Source organism: Somniosus microcephalus, chromosome 12, assembly GCF_052327205.1.
Source record: "Somniosus microcephalus isolate GS21.2 chromosome 12, FLI_Smic_1.0, whole genome shotgun sequence".
Lineage (NCBI taxonomy): Eukaryota > Metazoa > Chordata > Chondrichthyes > Squaliformes > Somniosidae > Somniosus > Somniosus microcephalus.
In genome coordinates, this window is record NC_140998.1 from 222,403,057 (window position 1) to 222,419,971 (window position 16,915).

General features: G+C 54.1%; 1 protein-coding gene across 1 annotated transcript in view; it reads left to right on the forward strand.

Annotated features, from left to right (window-relative positions):
* Nucleotides 1-276: 276 nt before the first annotated feature.
* aplp1 (amyloid beta (A4) precursor-like protein 1) overlaps nucleotides 277-16,915 on the forward strand; it is a 116,905-nt gene continuing 100,266 nt past the window's right edge. The window contains exon 1 of the mRNA XM_086002482.1: nucleotides 277-1,338. Coding sequence (XP_085858608.1) covers nucleotides 277-1,338 — 1,062 coding nt within the window. The remainder of the gene's footprint in view (nucleotides 1,339-16,915) is intronic.

Here is a 16,915-nt window from a genome sequence, read left to right on the forward strand (position 1 = left end):
GGGCTAAACCATTTAGGACAGAGATGAGGGGGAATTTCTTCACTCAGAGAGTGGTGAACCTGTGGAACTCATTGCCACAGAGGGCAGTGTACGCCAGCTCATTAAATATATTTAAGAGGGAATTAGATATATTTCTACGGGCAAAAGGGGTTAAGGGTTACGGAGAGAAGGCGGGGACGGGATACTGAATTAAAGGATCAGCCATGATCTCATCGAATGGCGGAGCAGGCACGAAGGGCCGAATGGCCTACTCCTGCTCCTATCTTCTATGTATCTATGTATCCTTGGTCCCACCTTTCCCTGGACTTTGTCGCCAGTCTGCCACCAGCCCAGGGTAACACTGCCATCCTAGTTGTTGTCGACCGGTTCTCCAATGCCTGCCACTTCGTCCCCCTGCCCAAGCTCTCTTCTGCCCGAGAAACCGTGGAACTCATGATGCAGCATGTCTTCCGCCTACACGGCCTCCCCCTAGACATAGTGTCAGACCGTGGTCCCCAGTTCACCTCCCGGTTCTGGAAGGCTTTCTGTCGTCTCCTGGGTGCAGCGGTCAGCCTCTCCTCGGGTTATCATCCCCAGTCCAATGGGCAGACCGAGAGGGTGAATCAGGACCTGGAGATGACTCTGCATTGCCTCGCCTCCTCCAACCCCTCTACTTGGAGCAAACACCTCATTTGGGCAGAATATGCTCACAACACATTACAGAACTCCTCCATTTGGATGTCCCCGTTCAAGTGTCAGTTCGGTTACCGGCCTCCCTTGTTCCCCAAGCAGGAGCCTGAGGTGGGGGTACCATCGGTGGAATTGGTCATCCGACGCTGCCGGAGAACCTGGAAAAAGGCCCGTTCTGCACTGCAACTGGCATCACGTCGACAAAGGATCCAGCCCAACCGACGATGCAATCCTGCCCCTTTGCTCCGGCCCAGGCAGATGGTGTGGCTCTCCAACCAGGACCTTCCCCTGTGTGTTGAGTCCAACAAACTGGCTCCTCGCTTCGTCGGTCCATTCAAGATACTCCGGAAGATAAACCCAGTTACCTACCATCTCCTGTTGCCTCGATCCATGAGGATCCATCCATCCTTCCATGTCTCCCGTCTCAAACCTGTGTGGTCCAGTCCGCTATCTCCAGCCACCAGACCACCTCCAGCCCCTCGACTAGTAGGGTTCCAGCCTACCTGCACTGTCTGCCATCTCCTTCGCTCCCGCCGGGTCCGTGGGGGACTCCAGTATTTGGTGGACTGGGAGGGTTACGGCCCCGAGGGGCGCTCCTGGGTTCCGGCTCAGGACATCCTGGATCCTGGACTTATCCGCGAGTTCCACCAGCGCCAGCCAGAGGCTACTGTGGGTATGTCAGGTGCCGTCCCTAGGGGGGCGGTTATTGTCAGGGTCCCAGCTACACGTTCCTCTGCTGGCCACCAGAGGGCGGTTTAGGAGGCCTCAGTACACTGCTGCCATGTCTCTGTACCTCTCTCCTCACCTGTGTCTCATTAGAGTAATTGTCTCATTAGAGTAATCAGGCTTGTTATTTAATCTGACTATTTCCAGCCCCAGTCACTCAGTCTTGAGTTCTCATGCCTGCAAGTCACAGGTTAGTTTATAGTCCTTGCCCTGCGTTTGTATACTCACTTTTGTTTCTTTGAATTGTTACTTTGATCTTTTGTTTGAAGCATTCTCTGTACGTCCTGTATTTGAAGAGCCTTCTAGTAAAGCATCTTTTGAGTTTTACTCCATCTCAAGTCTCTGGCTGTCTGTCTGCATTTGGGTCCACTACCATACCTATAACACCTGGCATGCCCATCTCAGTGCATCGTCATATGTGTCTGCGACTACTGCTCCCATTTTCAAAATTTTCTGGTATTCCAATGACAACCTGTCTTAAACATTTTTACAAATACTGGATCATTTCTCTGAGAATCGTTTGATCCAGATGATTCCTGGTATTGATACCACAACCATTCCCCGTAGACGTTGGCATTTTCGCCCTTTTTCTGCCTAATTGCATAATCAATCCCCAATTCGGGCCAGTGGCCCCCATCCCGAGTTGAACCACATCTTTAAACAGATTCCTAGCTGCTGTTCTATTCGCGACTGTTTCTTGAATCCCAGGGATCCACTTGCCATCCTTTATATTCTGGGCCAGATGCTCCAATCTATTCCGAGGACATTTGGCCCTGAATATGTGGTGAATATCTCTCTCATGCATATCATGAGTTTCATATCCAATTTCTGCCAGAACTGGATGTTCCTGGTTCGGGGTAAAAGATCCCCGAGATCTTGATTAATCATTTGTTTTTCGGCTGGTGCAAATGCTTTATATGACAACAATGGGGGCCCCCCAGGATTATTAGGATTTGCTTGTGTGGTCCAGCACACAGGGGCTGACTGAACCACTTCTACCCCTTCTTCCTGTTCATCCATTGAAGGGGCGCTGGCTATGGCCTTCTCATATGATGGCAATGGCAATGTCGTGACCCCCTCTAAGGACCCTTGTTTATCCTTTAGTTTTGTCAATTTTTTCTCTAATTTTGTCACTTGCTCCTGTAGATCGCCAATCTCCTTATCCTTTCTCTCCATTTTCGTTTTAATTTCCTCAGTCTTTTGAATGACCATTACTAAATAACTCCCGCTTTCTTTGTCTTACTTCCCTTTTGTGTCTCCCACCATTCTCGTTAGTACACTGGTACCTTAGACGGATCCCATCCATCCTTTTTCATCTTATCTATCAAACCCTTCTGGTCGTCTGCATAGAGCCTGGTAAGGGACCCAGGGGCTCCCCATTCCATCTCTTTCCCCGACACCATATCCAGTCCTACGTCAGTCTTACCTACTCTGCTGCGTTTCTCTGTGCGGGTTTGCCGTGATCCTGTCTTTATTCGTGGTACGTCCGTGACCTGGGATTGCTCCCCTCCATCTTACCTCTAGTAACACCCCTGGTGGTCGTAAAAGATTTTTAAGCGGTTAATTAATCACAATTAAGCACGCATACATTCATTGACTTCACGATCCCAAGGTACTTTGGAGTCTCTCAGCCTACTTGATCCTGGCCATCACGTGGGGCCCAATCGCCCTCTTAATTCCGGCTCAGGCTAGGGTCAATGAGACAGGCACCCTCCTTGTCCTTGTCGATCAGTCAATCACTCATTCCTTCGAGACCTCTATCGCTACACAGTGTTCCCTTAGTTCATGCGATCCACACTCACACAACTGTGTTCTCTCACCTCTTACAGACTTTCACTTGATTCGTGATGCTACGGCACTGTCCCTCCACCTTCCCAGATGACTCAATTTCTGGATGGTCAGAATTTGACTTCTCGTCCGGGTTCACTGGTATGGGCAGTCTTTCAATTCCGTAGCACCCTGCTCGCAGTGCCTATTTGTTGGTGAAAAATAAATTCACTCGAGTCTGTCTTAAAGTAAAAGTACAGTTTAATAACAGAACGTTGTGGGAGAAGGTCATAGACCCCACGGTCTAGTGATACCCTTCTCGTTCTCTCTTGGTTGCTGCAGCTTTTTATTCTATTTTCATCCAATCACATTGTATTACAATAATCACCTGATCACATTGTATTACAATAATCACCTGATCACATATGGCTTATTTATTCTTTTCAGTATTAGTAAAGGTTAGTTACATCTTACTGTCGCTTGCTCTATGTGGGAATTCAGGGACCCCGGTGCCCCTGATGACCACGTGTGCCAGAGATGCATCCATCTGCAGCTACTAGCAAACCGCATTGAGGCGCTGGAGCTGCGGGTGGATGGGTTGTTGAGCATTCACGATGCTGAGAGGTTCATGGATAACACGTTTAGTGAGTTGGTCACACCGCAGGGAAGGGCTGCACAGGAAGATAGGAAATGGGTGACCACCAGGAGGAGCAATAGAAGCAGGCAGGTAGTGCAGGAGACCCCTGTGACCATTCCCCTCTCAAACAGGTATGCCGCTTTGGATACTGTTGAGGGGGATGACTCACCAGGGGAAGGCAGCAGCAGCCAACTTCCTGGCACTGGGGGTGCTCCTGCTGCCCAGGAAGGGGGGAAAAAGAGTGGGAGAGCAATAGTGGTAGGGGATTCTATAGTAAAGGGAACAGATAGGCGTTTCTGTGGCCGTAGACGTGAATCCAGGATGGTTTGTTGCCTCCCTGGTGCCAGGGTCAAGGATATCACTGAGCGGCTGCAGGGCATTCTGGAGGGGGAGGGTGAGCAGCCAGAGGTCGTGGTCCACATTGGTACCAACGACATAGGTAAAAAGAGGGATGAGGTCCTGCAGCAAGAATTTAGGGAGCTAGGTGAAGGATTAAAGAGCAGGACCTCAAAGGTTGTAATCTCTGGATTAATCCCGGTGCCACGTGCTAGTGAGTATAGGAATGGGAAGATAGAACAGATGAATGCGTGGCTAAAGGGATGGTGCAGGAGGGAGGGCTTTAGTTTCCTGGATCACTGGGTCTGCTTCTGGGAAAGGTGGGATTTGTACAAGTCAGACGGTTTACACCTGAACCAGAGGGGAACCAATATCCTTGCGGGGAGGTTTGCTAGCACTGCTGGGGGGGGTTTAAACTAACTTGGCAGGGGGATGGGGTAGAGAGTGGAGCTATAGCAGGGGGTGATTTACAGCCAAATACAGGGAAAAAAGCAAGGCACAGCAAATATGTGAAGGCAAAAGGGAATATGGCAGGGCTGGAAGGCATTTATTTTAATGCAAGGAGTCTTGCAAATAAGGTGGATGAACTGAAGTTGTTGTTGAACACATGGGAGTACGATATTGTTGCTATCACGGAGACATGGTTGAGGGAGGGTCAGGACTGGCAGCTCAATATTCCGGGGTATAGAATCTTCAGGCGAGACAGAGGGGGGTGTAAAAGGGGAGGGGGTGTTGCAATATTAATTAAGGAGTCAATTACTGCTGTAAGGAGGGATGATATATTAGCGGGTTCCTCTAATGAGGCCATATGGGTAGAACTTAAAAACAAAAAGGGGGCAAGCACTTTGCTGGGAGTGTACTATAGGCCCCCAAACAGTCAGGGGGAGATAGAGGAACAGATATGTAGGCAAATCTCAGAAAAGTGCAAAAATAATAGGGTAATAATAGTGGGGGATTTCAACTTCCCCAATATTAATTGGGATAGTCAGAGTGTGAAAGGTTTAGAGGGTGCAGAATTCTTAAAGTGCATCCAGGAGAGCTTTTTGAGCCAACATGTAGAAAGTCCTACAAGAGAGGGGGCGATACTGGACCTAATTCTGGGGAATGTAGCCGGGCAAGTGGTGGAAGTGTCAGTGGGAGAGCATTTTGGCGACAGTGACCATAATTCGGTGAGATTTAAGGTGGTCATGGAAAAAGACAAAGACGGCCCGGAAATAAGGGTTCTAAATTGGGGGAAGGCCGATTTTAATATGATAAGGCAGGATCTGGCCAAAGTGGACTGGGAGCAGCTACTTATAGGAAAATCCACATCAAGACAGTGGGAGACTTTCAGAAGGGAAATAGAGAGAGTACAACGCCAACATGTTCCTGTAAAGGTCAAGGGTGGGACCAACAAGCAAAGGGAACCTTGGATGACAAGGGATATACAAAAATGCATCAGAAATAAAAGGGGGGCTTTTGGCAGTTACAAAAGACTAAAGACGGAAGAAGCCCTAGAGGAGTATAAAAAGTGCAGGGGCATACTTAAAAAAGAAATTAGGAGGGCGAGGAGGGGCCATGAAATAACACTGGCGAGCAAAATAAAGGAAAATCCTAAGATGTTTTATAAGTATATTAAGGGCAAGAGGATAACCAGGGAAAGGGTAGGGCCCATTAGGGACCAAAGTGGCAATCTGTGTGTAGAGCCAGATGATGTAGGCGGGGTTTTAAATGAATTTTTTGCATCTGTGTTCACTATGGAGAGAGACGATGCAGACATAGAAATCGGGCAAGGGGACTGTGACATACTTGAACATATTAGCATCGAGAGGGAGGAGGTGCTAGCGGTTTTAGCAGGCCAAAAAGTGGATAAATCCCCAGGCCCGGACGAGATGTATCCCAGGCTGCTGTGGGAGGCAAAGGAGGAGATTGCAGGGGCTCTGACACAAATTTTCAGAACCTCTCTGGCCACAGGGGATGTACCAGAGGACTGGAGAACAGCTAATGTAGTACCATTATACAAGAAGGGTAGCAGGGATAAACCAGCAAATTACAGGCCAGTGAGCCTAACATCTGTGGTAGGGAAATTATTGGAAAAAATTCTGAGGGACAAAATTAGTCTCCACTTGGAGAGGCAAGGATTAATCGGGGATAGTCAGCATGGCTTTGTCAAGGGTAAATCATGTCTGACAAATCTGATTGAATTTTTCGAGGGGGTGACTAGGGGGGTGGATGAGGGAAATGCTGTGGATGTGGTTTACATGGACTTCAGTAAAGCTTTTGACGAAGTCCCGCATAGGAGACTGGTCAAGAAGGTAAGAGCCCATGGGATCCAGGGTGCCTTGGCGCGTTGGATCCTAAACTGGCTGAGTGGCAGGAGGCAGAGGGTGATGGTCGAAGGATGCTTTTGTGACTGGAAGCCTGTGTCCAGTGGGGTACCTCAGGGATCGGTGCTGGGTCCCTTGTTGTTTGTGATCTACATAAATGATTTGGATGAGAATGTAAAAGGTATGATCAGTAAGTTCACAGATGACTCGAAAATTGGTGGGGTGGTAAATTGCGAGGAGGAAAGCCTCAGGCTACAGGACGATATAAACGGGTTGGTCAGATGGGCGGAAAAGTGGCAAATGGAATTTAACCCTGAAAAGTGCGAGGTGATGCATTTTGGACGGACAAATAAGGCAAGGGAATACACAATGAGTGGTAGGACCCTAGGAAGTACAGAGGGTCAGAGGGACCTTGGTGTACATGTACATAGATCTCTGAAGGCAGCGGAACAGGTAGATAAGGTGGTTAAAAAGGCATATGGGATACTTGCCTTCATTAGCCGAGGCATAGAATATAAGAGCAGGGAGGTTATGATGGAGCTGTACAAAACGCTGGTGAGGCCACAGCTGGAGTACTGTGTGCAGTTCTGGTCGCCTCACTATAGGAAGGATGTGATTGCTTTGGAGAGGGTGCAGAGAAGATTCACCAGGATGTTACCTGGGATGGAGCGCCTCAGCTATGAAGAAAGACTAAACAGGCTGGGGTTGTTTTCTTTGGAGCAGAGAAGGCTGAGGGGGGACCTGATTGAGGTGTACAAAATGATGAGGGGCATAGATAGGGTAGATAAAGAGGAACTTTTCCCCTTAGTAGGGGGGTCAATAACAAGGGGGCATAGATTCAGGGTAAGGGGCAGGAGATTTAGAGGGGATTTGAGGAGGAACTTTTTCACCCAGAGGGTGGTTGGAATCTGGAACTCACTGCCTGAAAGGGTGGTGGAGGCAGGAACCCTCATAACATTCAAGAAGCATTTGGATGAGCACTTGAAATGCCATTGCATACAAGGCTATGGACCAAATGCTGGAAAATGGGATTAGACTGGACAGGGATGGATGGGCGGCGCAGACACGATGGGCTGAAGGGCCTCTTTCTGTGCTGTAAAACTCTATGACTTACTATGCCTTTGGTCACAGGTCAAATTCCCATGACCCCTATATTCTGCTGTGTCTACAAATTTTAGCTAAAGCAGCACATTTCTTATCGCTTAACACACACATTCTGTCTTGTCCCACATCTGCGTCTTATCTTTGTTTTTCAAAGCTTTCCTACACACTGTCTTTTGTGCAAGACTAGCAAGAGTAGCACTTTTTCAATCTGTACTGTCTTATCTTTGTTTTTCACATAGCACTTTTCAGTCTGTCCTTTGTTTAGTTTTGCCTTTTTACGTAAGTCAATTTTTGTTGTGATATTTCTTATCACCACCTGGTTTCTTTTAGTTCTTGTTCATTTTCACATGACCCCACTCCTTTGTTCTGATTTTAATTTTGCTGGCATCACTTCATTCGTGGTCACCTCAGCTGTCTGAATTCTGAGAGGGTTCATTTTAACCCCTTCACAAGTGACCGCAGGGGTTGGATTCTGATGTTATTGCTGCTGTTAATTACATCCCGGACTGAATCATGTTCATTCTGAAAGTTGGGGTTTGTTTCTGCTGATGTTAATAACTCCTGTAACTGGGCTGGAGTTTAATATTCTGGATATCTATATATATAAAAGTGTGGCGACACGCCACCATTGGACATAATCCGCTCACGGCGGCACGGACAGTTTACGCAGGCGCACTGCCGGCAGCAGCCACCCCCAGCCATGGGCCCTTTCCTCTGGCAACTTGTTTCCCGCAGGGACAGGCTGCCGGGAGCACTTCCTGTCTGGGGAGTATTTAAGTGGTTGCGTGGGCTTTTTAAGCACTTGTTTTGCCATGATGTAAACTAAAGCAGTTGTGTTCCATCAACTCTGGTCTCGACTCCCACGTTTGCCGCGGTATCTCAACACTGGTGACCCCGACGCTCAGGACGAATCCTAAGCTAGCATGGTGGATACAAACGCAGTCACGGTTAAACTACCGGACTTTTGGGAGAACCTGGCCGAGGCCTGGTTCGTTCAAGCCGAGTCCAGATTCCGGCTGAGAAGCATTACAGTCGACGCCACGAAGTACGACTACCTCGTCGCCTCTCTCACCTGCGCCACAGTCCCTAAGGTTTGGGCAGCGCTGCAGGATCCACCAGAGGAAGGCAAGTACGAACATCTGAAGGCCGCGCTCCTTAAAAAATTTCAGGCGTCCTCCTACCAGCGCAACTGCCAACTCCTCGACCTCCCAGGCCTTGGGGACGCTTCACCATCAGACCTGCTTTCCCACATGCTGTCCCTCTCGGATGACAAAAAACCCGGCGCCCTCTTTCGTACGCTTTTCATTCGGCAGCTCCCCGCCAGCATCCACCCGCTCATTGTGGAGTCTGGCTCCATGGACCTGAACGAGATAGCCGAAAAGGCCGACTGGCTGCTCTCCGCACAGACCGCCCGCGATGTCGTGCCCGACCTCACGGCAATGACCAGGCGGTCCCCCCGGCTCACAAGGCCCGACCGCCCTTCCACTCCGGGTCACTGCTACTACCACACCCGTTTTGGCACTAGGGCCCAACATTGCACACCACCGTGCACTTTCAAACCCTCCCCCGCACCGGCCCCCATGATGGCCGCGGGGCAAAAGGGGCCCCTACTGTATGTCACCGACGACAGCACCAACCGCCGATTCCTGTGCAGCACAGGAGCCCAGCACAGCATCACCCCCGCCCTCGAAATCCAACGCAGCGCACGGGGTGTCACGCTGGCTGCAGCCAATGGCTCTGACATCCGCACATACAGCACCCACATGGTCACGCTCGACCTCGCAGGCCGCCGCTACCGCTGGGAGTTCCTCACAGCCAAGGTCCTCTGCCCACTCATCGGCGCCGACTTCCTACGCGCCCACGGCCTCCTTGTCAACATTCCGAGGCACCGCCTCGTTGACATCAACACTATGGCCCCCATCCCTGGCGCAGTCACCCCGGCCCGTTCGGCTGGCCTGACGACCTACTGCCTCGCCAGAGCCACGGACGACTACTCGGCACTACTAGCCGAGTTTCCCGCCCTCACTAACCCGACCTTTTCGGCCAAAGCCGCCAAACACGGTGTGGAGCACTATATCCCCACCACCGGCCCCCCGGTCTCTGCCCACGCCCGCAGACTCGACCCGGCCAAGCTGGAAATCGCGCGGGCCGAGTTCACCACCATGGAGCAACTCGGCATCATCCGCCGCTCCAGCAGCCCTTGGGCCTCGCCCCTCCACATCGCCCCCAAGCCCGGCGGAGGCTGGCGCCCCTGCGGGGACTACCGCCGCCTCAACGACGCCACCACCCCCGACCGATACCCGGTGCCGCACATCCAGGCCTTCTCAGCCCGACTGGCCGGACGAACCGTCTTCTCCAAGGTCGACCTGGTGCGTGGTTACCACCAAGTCCCCGTACACCTCGCGGACATCCCCAAAATGGCCGTCATCACTCCATTCGGCCTGTTCGAGTTCCTGAGGATGCCCTTTGGCCTCAAGAATGCAGCCCAGGCTTTCCAGCGCCTTATGGACTCAGCCCTCCGGGACCTGAACTTTCTATTCGTCTATCTAGACGACATTCTCGTGGCCAGCTCCTCCAAACAGGAACACCTCGAACACATTCGCATCCTGTTCGGGCGCCTAACCCAACACGGGCTCATCCTCAGCCCGGCGCAGTGCCAATTCAGCCTAGCCGAGATCGATTTTCTCGGCCACCACATCACCCCTGCTGGGGCCGTCCCCCTGCCCAACAAGGTGCAGGCCGTCCAGCAATTCCCCTGCCCTAAAACCATCAAGGGCCTCCAGGAGTTCCTCAGGATGGTGAACTTTTACAACAGGTTCATCCCCAGAGCTGCAGTCCTCGTGAAGCCCCTATACGATTCCCTTCGAGGTAAATCTGGCAAGATGGCCGTAGCCTGGACCGCTGAAACGTCAGCCGCCTTCGACGCCACCAAAAACGCGCTCGCCGACGCCACCCTGCTCGCGCACCCGAGGGCCGATGCACGGGTCGCACTCACCACCGACGCCTCCGACCATGCGGTCGGAGCCGTGTTCGAGCAGTGGGTCAATGGCGCGTGGCAGCCACTTGCCTTCTACAGCCACCAACTGCGCCCCCTGGAGTTCAAATACTCTACTTTCGACCGCGAATTCCTCGCGCTCCACCTGTCGGTCCGCCATTTCGGGTAACTCTTGGAGGGCCGCTCCTTTACCGCGTACGTGGACCACAAGCCGCTCACATACACGATGGCCAAGAACACTGACCCTTGGTCCGCTAGGCAGCAACGCCAGCTCGCGGCCGTGTCCGAGTTTACCACGGACATCCAGCACGTCTCCGGTAGAGACAACATTGTCGCCGACTGCCTTTCCCGTCCCGCCATCTGCGCGAATCACCTAGCGGTCGTCTACGCGCAACTAGCAGCGGCCCAGCTCTCGAACACAGACCTCCTCTCGGTGGCTACCAGCCTGCCAGGGCTATGCCTAGCCAAGGTCGCGCACGGGCCCGAAGCCACGGCAGTCACTTGTGACGTATCACTCGGCCAACCCAGGCCGGTGGTCCCTGCAACCTGGCGCCGCCGCATCTTCGACGCGCTCCACAGGCTCTCCCATCCGGGTTCCCGCGCATCTGTTAAACTCCTCTCCCAGCACTTCGTCTGGCGCGGCCTCAGCAAAGATGTTCGGACTTGGGCCAACTCCTGCCTCGCCTGCCAACAGGCTAAGGTGCAGCTGCACACAAAAGCACCCCTGGGAGACTTCGAGGTACCCAGCCGCCACTTCGACCACGTACACGTCGACATCGTCGGTCCTCTGCCGCCATCGCAAGGCCAAACTTATCTTCTCACGATGGTCAACCGCTACACACGCTGGCCTGAGGCAGTGCCGTTGACCTCCACCACCACAGCCGACATCGCCAGGGCATTCGTTAACACCTGGGTCGCGAGGTTCGGCGTACCGGCCGATATAACCTCTGACAGAGGCGCCCAGTTCACCTCCGAACTCTGGACGGCCACAGCATGCAACCTCGGGGTGACGCCCCACCGAACCACGGCGTACCACCCGCAGGCCAACGGGCTGTGTGAACGCTTCCATAGGTCACTCAAGGCCTCACTCCGCACCAGCCTGCAGGACAGTACCTGGACTGACCGCCTACCGTGGGTGCTACTAGGCCTACGCACTGCGGTCAAGGAAGACCTCCAGTCCTCAGCAGCGCAGTTAGTCTATGGACAACCGCTGCGCGTACCAGGCGAATTCCTCCCGGAGGCTACCAAGCCTTGGTCGGCCGAACAGCAGCGGCTCAACTCTTTCTCTTCTGCTCAACAGTTCGCCCCACTTCCGGTCAACCGACACGGCGAACTCGCACCTCACATTCCGCCAAACTTACAGCAGGCACGCTTCGTCTTCGTGCGACACAACACACATCGTGGATCCCTGCGACCCCCGTACAATGGACCGTACGAGGTACTACAAACCGGGGACAAGGTCTTCAAGCTGCGACTCGGCGACAGGGTCGAAAATGTCTCCATCGACCGACTCAAACCAGCACACACAGAACCAGGGGAACAGGTCCCCGTGGCCCGACCTCCAACTAGAGGCCGTCCCGCCAGCAAGCTAGCACAGCCGGCGGCGAACCACCCGGCCCCACCAACTAGACCGGCGGCCACTCAGAGCCGCTCCGGCAGAACCATTAGACCACCGTCACGACTCGTCCACTCCTCCTAAGCGGATTCTGGGGGGAGCTCTGTGGCGACACGCCACCATTGGACATAATCCGCTCACGGCGGCACGGACAGTTTACGCAGGTGCACTGCCGGCAGCAGTCGCCCCCAGCCGTGGGCCCTTTCCTCTGGCAACTTGTTTCCCGCAGGGACAGGCTGCCGGGAGCACTTCCTGTCTGGGGAGTATTTAAGTGGTTGCGTGGGCTTTTTAAGCACTTGTTTTGCCATGATGTAAATTAAAGCAGTTGTGTTCCATCAACTCTGGTCTCGACTCCCACGTTTGCCGTGGTATCTCAACAAAAGGATACGTCTGTCTGTCTGTCTGTCCTTCGGTGTGTGTCTGTCCAGCTATACGCTCTAAAGTTATAGAGCGTACCTACACGTGCGTTACATCAAAAGAAAGCTTACGATTCCAAAACAATCATAAGCGTATTTACGTTTCGGCCGGACAAAAATTGCGCCCGCGGTATCCAAAAAACGTTCAAAATTCTGCTCATCAGCATCTCATTATCCGCTCATTAGCAATAGAGTGATGTCGAGGTCGACCAATCATACGCCGGGGTCCTGGCGCGTGCGGGCGGGCCCTCCTGCAGTCGAGTGACGGGACGATTGGCCAATCCTACGCTTCGGTGACCTGATGGTCGACCAATCGGTGCATGTGTGGGCGGGCCTTATCGTTCTGAACCGAGGTGAGTCGCCGCCATCTTGATTCCAAACTTTTCATTTCTTTTTCCCGCTTTCTGCGTGTTTCTTTTCAAATCTACATTTCCAGCAAAAAAAAGTTGCTTTTAAAAGACAAATTGTTTTAAAAAAAAAGTTAATTAATTTGTAAATCTTTTGTCTAACCTCTAGAACTTTCCTAGCTTTCACCGTTTTCCCAAGCCTCAAAGCCTGGGCATCTGTTGACCAGCCATGCCCGAGCTAGGCGCCTCCCGTTGCGATCGACAAAAGGCCAGCGATCGCCGCCATCTTTGTGAAGGCTGGAGGGGGGCGGGCCTGAGCAGAGCGTCGCCACCACCGCCATCTTAGCAAAGGCGGGCGGGGCGGGAGTCAGCGTCCGCGTCATCTTCCGCCCGGAGCGTGACTTGAGTCCGCCGGGCCTCACGTGGTAGGTTGCGCCTCTCTGGTCTTGAAGCCGGCTCGGACGGGGAGCGGGGCTTGGGAAGGCGGAGCTCCGGAGAGCGTGAGGGCGGGGCTCCGGAGAGCGTGAGGGCGGGGCTCCGGAGAGCAGGAGGGCGGGGCTCCAGAGAGCAGGAGGGCGGGGCTCCAGAGAGCAGGAGGGCGGGGCTCCAGAGAGCAGGAGGGCGGGGCTCCAGAGAGCAGGAGGGCGGGGCTCCAGAGAGCGGGAGGCCGGTGCTCGGGCTGAGCCATGTCAGTGCATGGGGCGGCACGGAGCTCCGCGGAGCGATCGGGTCTGCTAGCTCCCCCCCCTCCCTTTCTCCCCCCACACCCCCCCTCCCCTCCCCTCTTCCTCCGCCCCCTCCCCCTCTCACCCTTCCCCTCCCCCCTATCCCCCCACACCCCCTCCCTCCCCACAACCCCCCTCCCCTCCCCATTCCCCCTCTCCCCCACATTCCCCCCTCTGCCCTTCCCTCCCCTCTCCCCTCCCCCCTCCTCCCCCCCCCTCCCCTCCCCCCCCCACCACCACCCCCCTCAACCCCCCCAGTCACTCTCTCTCTTCCCCCAGTCGCTCTCTCTCTTCCCCCCCAGTCGCTCGCTCTCTCTCTCTTCCCCCAGTCGCTCGCTCTCTCTCTCTCTTCCCCCCAGTCGCTCGCTCTCTCTCTCCCCCCGTCGCTCGCTCTCTCTCTCTCCCCCCCAGTCGCTCGCTCTCTCTCTCTCCCCCCCAGTCACTCGCTCTCTCTCTCTCTCCCCCCCAGTCGCTCGCTCTCTCTCTCTCCCCCCCCAGTCACTCGCTCTCTCTCTCTCCCCCCCAGTCACTCGCTCTCTCTCTCTCTTCCCCCCAGTCGTTCACTCTCTCTCTCTCTTCCAACAACAACATTCCCTCAAAAATCCCCTCGGCACCGCCGGGCATCTATCTATATATATATATAAAAGAGCTCTTTTGTCTGTCTGTCTGTCCGTTCTCTTATACGTTCGAAAGTTATAGAGCGTACCTACACGCGCGTCACATCAAAAGAAAGCTTACGATTACGGACCGGTCATAGGCATATTTACGTTTCGGCCAGACAAAAATTGCGGCGATCGGGGGCCGCTTGTTGACAGGGGCCAGGAGGTGCCTAGCTGGGGCATGGGTGCGGAGGAGAGGCCGAGGCTTCGAGGCCTACCTGGAAAAACGGGGAAAGGTAGGAAAATTAATGAGATTATATAAAAGATTTAGAAAGTAATTACTTTTTTTTAAAACAATATTTAAAAGCAACTCTTCACTCTCTCTCTTCCCCCAGTCGCTCTCTCTCTCCCCCCCCCGTCGCTCTCTCTCTCTTCCCACCAGTCGCTCTCTCTCTTCCCCCAGTCGCTCTCTCTCTTCCCCCCAGTCGCTCTCTCTTCCCCCCAGTCGCTCGCTCTCTTCCCCCCAGTCGCTCTCTCTCTTCCCCCCAGTCGCTCTCTCTCTTCCCCCCAGTCGCTCTCTCTCTTCCCCAGTCGCTCTCTCTCTTCCCCCAGTCGCTCTCTCTCTTCCCCCCCAGTCGCTCTCTCCCTTCCCCCCAGTCCCGCTCTCTCTTCCACCCCTCAGTCACTCTCCCTCTTCCACCCCAGTCGCTCTCCCTCTTCCCCCCCCAGTCGCTCTCTCTCTTCCCCCCCAGTCGCTCTCTCTCTTCCCCAGTCGCTCTCTCTCTTCCCCCAGTCGCTCTCTCTCTTCCCCCCAGTTGCACTCTCTCTTCCCCCCAGTCGCTCTCTCTCTCTCTTCCCCCCAGTCGCTCTCTCTCTCTCTTCCAACAACAACATGCCCTCAAAGATCCTCAGCACCGCCGGGCACTCCAGCTCGTCTATATATATAAATAAAAGAGCTCTTCTGTCTGTCTGTCTGTCTGTCTGTCTGTCCATTCTCTATACATTCGAAAGTTATAGAGCGTTACCTAGACGCGCGTCACATCAAAAGAAAGCTTACGATTATGGACCGGTCATAGGCGTATTTCTTTTCCGTCAGTCAAAAATCGTGCCCACGGTATCCAAAAAACGTTCAAAATTCCGCTCATTAAATGGGAAAAGTTCCGCTCATTTGCTCATTAGCATTGAGTGATGTGAAGGTTGACCAATCGTACGGTCGAGCGACCTGACAGTTGACCGACGGTTGTCCAATCGCTGCGTCACGGGGGCGGGTTCATTGCACGGGCGGGCGGGCCATCCTACAGTTGAGTGTTGAGTGACAGGATGATTGACCAATCCTACAGTTCAGTGACCTGATGGTTGACCATCGGTGCATGTGTGGGCGGGCCTTATCATTCTGAACCGAGGTGAGTAGCCGCCATCTTGATTCTTCACGATTTTTTTCCCCACACTTTCTGTGTCTTTATTTTTCCCACTTTCTCTGTGTACCCCGTTAGGTTCTTTTGTACAGTTGTCTTCTTAGCTATGGGGTGCTTCAAAACTTGAACTTTAATATTTAGGAATCTCTTTATTGTAGTGGATGCGTGAAGCCGCGGCCTAGCAGCGCGGGAAGCCTGGGCCTCAAGTTCAGCGCTCCGCTCTAACCGCCGCTGTCCCCCCCTCCTCCTCACCCTCGCGCAGGTGGGACTCGGGGCTGCTCTCCGCCCGCTGCAGGCAGGCCTGAAGCTCAAAAGAATTCTCTCTCTCCTCTTCCCTCTCTCTCTCTCCTTCTCCTCTTCCCTCTCTCCCTCTCCTTCTCTCTCTCCTCTTCCCTCTCTCTCTCCTTCTCTCTCTCTACTTCTCCCTCTCTCTCTACTTCCCCCTCTCTTTCTTGCCGTGAGTGCGGGGCCGCAAAACCGGCGCTTTTCAAACAGCTGTCCCCGATCGCAATCGGACACGGGAGTCTGCAGCCCGGCCAACCGGGTCCAAAGGCCCGCTGCGTTCACCAGCAGCAACCCCGGGCTCGCTTCGGAGCGCTGGGCACCCGGCCTCCCGTTGTCGGACTGACTCCATTCTGCTACCGAGGTAAGTCCGGCCGGGCCTGAGGCGCTAGCGAGGGTGAGGGGAGGCAGGGAGAGAAAGGAAAGGAGGGAGAGGAGAGGGAGAGAGGGAGTGTGTGTGTGAGGGAGAGGGGGGAGGTGTGTTGTGTGAGGGAGAGGGGGAGTGTGTGTGTGAGGGAGGGGGGGAGTGTGTGTGTGAGGGGGGGAGTGTGTGTGTGAGGGAGAGGGGGAGTGTGTGTGTGAGGGAGGGGGGGAGTGTGTGTGTGTGAGGGAGAGGAGTGTGTGTGTGAGGGAGGGAGAGGAGTGTGTGTGTGAGGGAGAGGGGGAGTGTGTGTGTGTGTGAGGGAGAGGAGTGTGTGTGTGAGGGAGGGAGAGGAGTGTGTGTGTGAGGGAGAGGGGGAGTGTGTGTGTGAGGGAGAGGGGAGTGTGTGTGTGAGGGAGGGGGGGAGTGTGTGTGTGAGGGGGGGAGTGTGTGTGTGAGGGAGAGGGGAGTGTGTGTGTGAGGGAGGGGGGGAGTGTGTGTGTGAGGGAGTGGGAGTGTGTGTGTGAGGGAGAGGGGGAGTGTGTGTGTGAGGGGGAGGGGGGGAGTGTGTGTGTTGAGGGAGAGAGGGGGAGGTGTGTGTCGGAGGGAGGGTGG